We start from the raw sequence: 8,202 nt of genomic DNA on the forward strand, positions 1-8,202 counted from the left end.
TCATTTTGGTTTCCTGTTGTGCCTGGGTGGATGATGTCTTGGGACATCGTTGGTCCCTGACATGGTGGGTCTCGGCCTGAAGGCTGTAAAAACAGAGATTGTTCCTTCAGGAGCAGGACGAGGCTTCATGATGCGCAGGTCTCCGTGCAGTGATATGATGCGTGTGACGAATGCTGCAGAGCAGCTTCATTTACCCGTGATGCATAAAGTGTACAGGATTGTGTTTGGAGGAAGCCTTCTTCGGGGGATTCAGCGTCGGCTGGTGGATATGTTTCACTGGTACTGCCAAAGGTTCACAAATGAGATTTAAAATGTTAATAGAAAAACCTTGTTCTCTATTCTTTGAGGGATTTGAACAACACAAATCAAAATCTGACAACTTCCCACATAAAACTGAAACTTTTATTTGTATTGCAACGCACCAAGTAGAGCGAGAACTTTTTTTTGTTTTTCTTAGTTTACCGGCTTTTAAATATAAGATTCCTGATTTTTGAAAGCAGTTCTAAAAAATGTCAAACTTCCTCCGAGTTCTTTGTTATATTTATCTGAACAAAGATCTCTCTTTCCATTGAGGCCCGATAATAAACCACAAATCGAGAAAAACACCGGTCTTACGTCATCCCGCACATTGTTGGTGTTTAAAGTTGAGACCGTTTCAAATGTGTTTTCAATTCAGTCTCACTCTGTCCTCCGATTCCTTCTGAAAGGTTTACATGCAGCGTCACAGGAAAAATGTTTCTGAAATGTCCAACCAGACTCCACCTGCTGACTCAGTGTGTGTTTCACTTGTTCACTATAGTTTGTCTTCATCAACAGAAAGACATTTTTAGGGAACTTTTAGGTTTTGCTTGTTCTGCTGAACTTTTAGTCCCCTGAATTTGAAGGTAGACCTCGCCATGTTTCCACTGTCTTCCTCTGTGTAAATAAAGAAATTCTGTAAAATATGTCAAATTCAAATAAAAGAAAATTATAAAATAACAAACTTTCAGGGAGTTATTGTTAAAAAAAAAAAGTGGGGCAAGGATGGTTGATTGGGGGCAAAATAATGTCGCTAGAACCTAATTTAGACTTTTCATGGTGTAAATACACATATATTATATTAATGTATTTATGTTTTTATATTTACCAACATTCATTTACTTTTCTCCTTCTTTTTAAATTGTATTTATTTATTAATAAAAGGGAGCCTTCCAGCAAAATCATTTCAAACAATTGTACTTGTATAACCGTATACAAGTACAATTGTTTGAAATGAAATTCAGGGGACTAAAAGTTCAGCAGAACAAGCAAAAACGAATTAAACATCTTGAATCTTAAATTAATTGTAAAAATGCATCCCAATTTTCGCTTGGCACAGAATCACTTCCGGTGGGATACCACGTGTTCTGCCAACCAATCAGCAGCGACCAGTTCCCTGGGCTGACCAATGAGCGCCTGCTCGAACACATTCGTCCTGTTTGACCTCCGGACATCTTCCGCCCTTTCCATCAGGATTTCTTTACATTTTTTGCCGACTGCAAAAGCCAAAGATGAACCAAGCTGGCCGGAGGGAACGACGGTTAAACCGGAAGTTACGTCTTCTGGCTTCATAGTAAAAAGCTCATACGTGTCCGTTTAAGGCCAGAAAACGCGACGATGTTTAAAGATGTATTACAATATTAAAAAACAAAATCCAATTTAGCCATAAAACATTTTACAATACTGTATATTGGTATATAGAGTTAAAACGACCCACAACATAGAATTATAAGTCGTTTTATTTTGAAAAAGCTGAACCGGAAATCGTATTTCCAGCCACCTTGACGACGTCGAACAGGAAGCTGGTTTAGCACAGAGCCATTCATATCCAGCTAGCAGCGTCTCCGCTGACCGCCTCGGTCTTTTCGGGGTTGAGTTCCCGTTTAAATTGTTGTTCGGTAGTTCATCAGAAAACATGGCTCTGCTGACGCCATTGTTCGCTTTCCTGTACCACCTGCCGCAGGTGTACAAGTGGCTGCTGAAGCCCTACTACGTCGCTTCTCTCTTCATGTCTGTAGCGTTTCTCGCTGTCCGGAAAACGCCCGGCGTCTGCGACCATCTGGACACGCAGCGGGAGGACGGCAACCCCTGCGACTTCGACTGGGTCTGTACACTCACGACACGAAGTCCATTTGCTTTGTTCGGGACCGGACCGATAAAGCAGCTGGTCAGTGAACGCCACAGTCGCGAGGCACCGGGAGGCTGGCCGGCACGGGCCGGATGACATCAGCTGGAGAGCGAGGAGACAGTCAGGCCAGACTGCGCTCACAAAACCAGAGATTTATGTTGTTTTAGCTTAGTTGGCAGAGACGCACAAGTCACAGCGTTTCATTTATCGTTCACAACGATCTACAGAGGTGTCATACGGCATACGGCGCGATGCAAATGTTATAAATAAGCTATTCATTTATGTTGTTGACAATTTGAGTTGTTCCTGACGTCACTTCACTTCAGCAGGTCGCAGGAGTGTAACAGCAAGGAGAGGAGAGCAGATTTTTGTTTTGTTTAGTTTTTTTACACAGGAGAGCTGTAGCTGTACGGAAGGGGATGCTTGCATGTTACTATGGAGACATAGTATACTTGTGGAGGGGCCACAACCTACAGCTGATTTGAAGAAATACACAATGCATACAATAATCTTAAAATTAATAGATATGCAAGATGAAACTCTGTCCATCAATTTCAGTTGCCACCATGCTCATAATTACCAGGTCTGCTCCGTGATGCTCTAAACGCTCTGTGAAGTATTTTTACACTAAGTTTCAGGCATCAGTCGTACTTATCAGTTAAATATTGACATCTTGGATCAAAGCGTGTCGACATGAAAGCTGATCACCGTTAATATTTCTTGTTTTTGTTCTCAGAGGGAGGTGGAGATCCTCATGTTCCTCAGCGCCATCGTCATGATGAAGAACCGAAGAGCGAGTGAGTGAAATGTTGCGTTTCTTTAAATTATTCTGTTAAATAAATGATTTCTCAAAAGGTCAAACGTGATTCTTTTGATATGTAAATATGCATCGTTCACTGACCGTTGCCTGCTGGTCAGACTGTTTGCCGTATTGGTCCCAAACGTTTCTATCGTGACGAGACAAAAAAAATGACATTTGTTTGACTTCCAAATAGTTCATTTTAGGGATTCTGAATATCATTCTTCATCTTCCTCTAACTCCCATACCGGAAGAGTCTTCGAGACAGTACTGCTGAGGGGTTTGCTGATTTAATTTGTTTTTAACGAAGCTCGGACCGACGTGAACGTGCCTCTGTGTCTCTTCCTGTCAGTAACCGTGGAGCAACATGTGGGCAACATCATCCTCTTCAGCAAAGTGGCCAACGTGATCCTGTTCTTCAGGCTGGACATCAGGATGGGGCTCCTCTACCTGACGCTCTGCTTAGGTCCGGCCCACTTTTCCGTCTGTCGATCCTCTTCTGGAAGTTCATCAAAGACAAACGTGGTGAAATTCTTCCTGTTGCGTTTGTGTTCCAGTGTTCCTGATGACCTGTAAGCCTCCTCTCTACATGGGACCCGAGTACATCAAATACTTCAGCGACAAAACCATCGATGTGAGTAAAAACGGCGGTGAGCGCTTGACCGAGAGAGGAAAGATGAATTTGAATTTAACGATGAGTCCGTTGTTTTTGCGTGTGCTCGCAGGACGAGCTGGACAGAGACGGCCGCGTCACCTGGATCGTGGAGTTTTTTGCCAACTGGTCCCCGGAGTGCCAATCCTTCGCCTCCGTCTACGCCGATCTGTCTCTCAAGTAAAGACGTCCGTCCACGTAGTGAAAGAACACAGTTCACTGGCGTGAACTAGACTGACTGCGGGTGCTTCTGTCCTCGTGTTTCAGGTACAACTGTTCTGGCCTGAAGTTTGGCAAAGTGGACATCGGACGCTACGGAGAGGTTTCCAAGAAGTAAGACGTGTTCCGTCTCTTTGGTCCCGGAGACGTTGGTTTCCCCGAGTGTCGAAAAAAAGAGGACTTTTCACACGTTCTCCCCGACTTTCCTTCAGGTACAAGGTGTCTGCGTCTCCGCTGTCCAAGCAGCTGCCATCTCTGGTGTTGTTCCAGGGCGGGAAGGAGGTGATGCGGCGCCCTCAGGTGGACAAGAAGGGCAGAGCCGTGTCCTGGAGCTTCACTGAGGTCAGGCGGGGCGGTTACACTTAATATCTGTCCAAAAAAAATGGATGACCAATCAAGGTCCAGGAGTTGATGGTTGATCTCCATCTCTGCTGAGGCTGCAGATGGAAGGAAACGCGCCGTGTGTCAACAGATACCAAATGGTTTGAATGCCAAAGTAACACAAGTAAAATAACTCGATATATTAAGTTATTGTTATAAATAAATAGGCCCAGGTACCATTAGTAAATTATAATTCCTCCGCGCCGCATTATAATTTGGGGTCGTCCTGCCGTCTGTCCGTCGGTGCGTCCTGATCCCGTGAGCGTGATATCTCAGGAACGCCTTTGAGGGAACTTCTTCAACCTCGGTGAAAAAACAGTCACTTGATACCAAGAATGAACTGATTAGATGTTGGTGATCGAAGGTTAAAGGTCAAGGTCACTTTAACTTTCCCATTCTCACTTTTATCTCGGGAACGCCTCGAGGGACCTTCTTCAAATCTGGCACCAATTTTCATTTGGACTCAAAGATTAAGTGACTTAAAATTTTGTTGGTCAAAGGTTAAAGGTCACTGAGTTCACATCAACATAAAAACAGAATCTGTATTAGTTTGGACAGATGTGCTTGTGAACTACATCTGGAGCGGTCAGCGGAGGCATGTGACCGGCCGGCGGTATGTCTAGTTGACACCAGTACCAGTATGACGCTGAGCCAAGAGACCGTTGTCATGACTACAGCAGAAAGCAACAGTGACGGCAGCTAAAAAAAACCAAGTTTGATTCATTTTGAGTTTCAGGGATTTTTCTCTAATAATATTAATTCATTTTCCATTTTTTATTTATTTGTCCATGCCGAATACGTTTTACTGTTTTTTTTGTATTGAAGTGGTCAACTTCAAATAAACAACCATCTGTCTCGCTCCACCAGGAGAACATCATCCGAGAGTTCAACCTGAACGAACTCTACCAGAAATCCAAGAAGCTCGCCAAGACCAGAGGAGACAAGATCTGCCAATCCCAGTTCCCCCCGGTTCCCGAGGAGGAGGAGCCTGAGCAGGACGCCCAGGGGGAGGAGCCTGAGTCCAAGAAGGACAAATAAGACAGCGGGTGTCACCTCAGCTGGGATATCTGGATGGAAGTTGAAGGTCCGGGTCGGCTCACTCCTCCTCCGCCTCGTCTACGTGCTCCCTCTCAAAGTGTTCAGTTTGCTGACTCATCACCCTGCTTATTATTTAGCTGCAGGGAAAGTCCAAGAACCCGGTCAGAACCCGGTCAGAACCTGGACCGCTGTGAGAGTTAAACTGCCACAGTAGTTCAACGTGAACCTCCTTTAATCCACTAATTCAGCCCAGTGACTCATTTAAAGGTCCCATATTGTATAAATTCACTTGTATAATCTTTTTGGGTCATAAAGCCGGTCTATATTAAACTAAACGCATAAATACTGGGAAGTGTCTCAGCCCGTATTCAGCCGCGTGGACGAGCCGATGGACCCTCTTTGAGTTTGTGATGTCACGAACTTGACACTCGCGTCACGTGTCATCAAAAGAGGGTCTTTGATATGAATGCGGCTTAAAGACGCAGACACCAAACAACCTGCAGATGTAGAAACTACACCGAGATGTTTTTAGGTCCTTTAAAAACCCTCAAAATCCCAAACTACAAATAACCAGGTTTAAGTGTAGAATATGGGACCTTATAAAGAGAAATAAAAGAAGAAGAAACCGAGTACACTTTGCAGGAGGAGCAAACAGATGCAGTTGACCAGCTTTTGAAGGGGTGGTGGTGGGGGTGGGGGGTGCTAATGCTATAACCTGATCCAGTATGTCGGGCCTGGAAGTGCTGCCACCACAAGTCTCCCCAGCACGTCTCCGCGGCCTCAAGCTGTAAAGTCCAGTGACTCATTCGGTCTCACTAATCAACCAGGAGAGCAGTGAATGTGACGCTACTTTGTTGTTTTTATTTCCATTTTTTTATGCTACTAATTTAATTCAGAGTAGATTTTTAATTAACTGTATATTTGTGTAAACTAAGTTCTAACTGATCGCAGTGTTAAACATGAGATTGAATATCGGGTCGTGTTCGTTGAACCTTCAGAGATTTAACATTCCACCAATTTCATGCTATTCTTTTTGTTGTTGTTGTTGTTTTTATTTAGTATTTTGTTTTGATTGTCAAACTGAGATGAGCTCCGTGAACACATCACGTCGCCTGCATTCCTCATTCGTGTCTTCTTCACATTGAACTTTTCCCAGACCTCGTTTTGGTTGCAGTTATTTGTTTTCACTGTTTAAACTTAACGAAACGAATATTTGTGTTTGAAGTTTTCCCATTTTTCAGCCTCCTCTTCAGCATGACGAAGAACTGACTGCATGTTTCCAGAGAATGAATCACGTCATCGGAGACATTCACACATCGTTTAGTTTTTCATAAATTGCTATTATATGAATTAATTAAAAATCAGATTGCTCTTTTGGATCGTATGATACAATAATGTTTGAGGTACTGAATACAATTATCCTGCATTATTATGATTATTTTTGTTTTGCATTCCAGCAGTAAACTGTTAAAGTATTTAGGTTTAGTTTTTTTTAAACACACAGAGTTTATTCCGGACTACTTTTGTTGTTACTAAAGCTGTTTTCTGTGTATATATTTGAAATAGATTTGACCTTCATTTCAGCTGCTCTCAGACTGCTGTGTTTCTGCTCCTGTCCATGTCCGGAGGAGTCGCTGTCAGCGGCCTGTTTTCTTATTCATGCAATAAAACAAGGTACACGTGAAGAGTTGTGGTTCGGCTGTCGTTCCTCAGACTCACAACCGTCACACTTCCTCTGGAACCTTTACAAGCAGTTCGTATCAGCGGGTCGGAACTGGAACGCGACCGACGCGGATCAATGTCGGCGTTAGAAAATGGGCCACAAGATCCATTAATTGATATAATTGACCACTAGGGGGTCTCGACGCGCCCTTCTGATACAATGGTGACATGTCGTCACCTCATTATGGGAAACTTTAAGCAAACAGTTGCTTATTTCCACATCCAGCGGATCCAGAGAAACATCAGCGTTCAGTCGGAGTCGCACGATGAATGTAAACATGTAAAATGTCTTTTTTTTTTTTTTTTTATCTCCACAGAGAGAGAAGTGGGTGTGGAGCTGCTCATCTCTGACTGAACCTGCTGAGCAGGTGGAGTTCAGCAGCTTCATCACATCTCCACTGGAAAAAAACAAAAAGCTGAAGGATGCAAACAGTGTTATCACCACCAGCACCCGCTTTTAAATGACTTCTGTTCGTTTGATCATTTATCAGTAGAACAATATGGATTAAAGCAGTGAGGTCGCCTAAACATCAGTCCAACATATAAACTATATCAATTATTTTTTTTAACGTCACTCCTTCTTATTAGTTTTCTGGAGGTCCATCTGAAAATAATCCCTCATTCATTAGAAAAGAAGATTCAAGAAGACCTGTTTTTGGGGGCGTGTCTGTTTGATTGACAGGCCTGTGGTGCAGTCAGGTTACAGCTATCGGTGGGCGGGACGTAGTATCGTCAGGTTTCCAATCAGATCGGTCAGATCCACCGCTGGCTCCTCCCACGTTTGTCACAACATCTCTGACAAGTGTGAAATACACTTTTTGATGAAATGTTGTCATGACTACCTTTGACCACCAGTTCAGTTCATTCTTGGTACAAAGTAAATATTTATTCCCAACTTTTTTTTGAATTTCTTTAAATGTTGGCATCAAATTAAAAATGAGCATATATTTGGCAAAAAAACTACAATTTCTCAGTTTAAATATTTGCTTTGTGTCTATTTTCTATTAAATACGAGTTTATGTGATCTGCAAACCGTCGCATTCTGTTTGTATTTACATTTTACTATCATACGACAGCCGATGGTTCTGAGATGGATATTGTCCGATGCGCACATGGACTGTTTACCTGCACGCAACCAAAGCCCGCTCAACTGTGATTGGTCAATACTATCCGGACAACCAACAGGAACCAGTACGCCTCCGGTACCGAACATCTGGACTCAGATGTTGGTTTCTGTTTAAAGAC

General features: G+C 43.1%; 1 protein-coding gene across 1 annotated transcript; it reads left to right on the forward strand.

Annotated features, from left to right (window-relative positions):
* Nucleotides 1-1,803: 1,803 nt before the first annotated feature.
* Nucleotides 1,804-6,920, forward strand: tmx2b (thioredoxin-related transmembrane protein 2b). Its single transcript, XM_069167422.1, has 8 exons — nucleotides 1,804-2,122; nucleotides 2,883-2,943; nucleotides 3,298-3,411; nucleotides 3,503-3,579; nucleotides 3,671-3,777; nucleotides 3,865-3,930; nucleotides 4,029-4,158; nucleotides 5,065-6,920. The coding sequence occupies exons 1-8, from the start codon at nucleotides 1,934-1,936 to the stop codon at nucleotides 5,233-5,235; spliced, it is 915 nt and encodes a 304-aa protein (XP_069023523.1). The 5' UTR covers nucleotides 1,804-1,933; the 3' UTR covers nucleotides 5,236-6,920.
* Nucleotides 6,921-8,202: the final 1,282 nt, after the last annotated feature.

This window comes from Embiotoca jacksoni, unplaced genomic scaffold (assembly GCF_022577435.1).
Source record: "Embiotoca jacksoni isolate LCO1_2020_lvr unplaced genomic scaffold, fEmbJac1.0.p SCAF_4, whole genome shotgun sequence".
Classification (NCBI taxonomy): domain Eukaryota; kingdom Metazoa; phylum Chordata; class Actinopteri; family Embiotocidae; genus Embiotoca; species Embiotoca jacksoni.

Coding starts and splice junctions, on each gene's coding strand:
- tmx2b (XM_069167422.1), top strand. CDS start 1,934: ATGGCTCTGCTGACGCCATTGTTCGCTTTCCTGTACCACCTGCCGCAG. Junction 2,944..3,297: donor GATGAAGAACCGAAGAGCGA/GTGAGTGAAATG, acceptor TCTTCCTGTCAG/TAACCGTGGAGCAACATGTG. Junction 3,778..3,864: donor TACGCCGATCTGTCTCTCAA/GTAAAGACGTCC, acceptor CTCGTGTTTCAG/GTACAACTGTTCTGGCCTGA.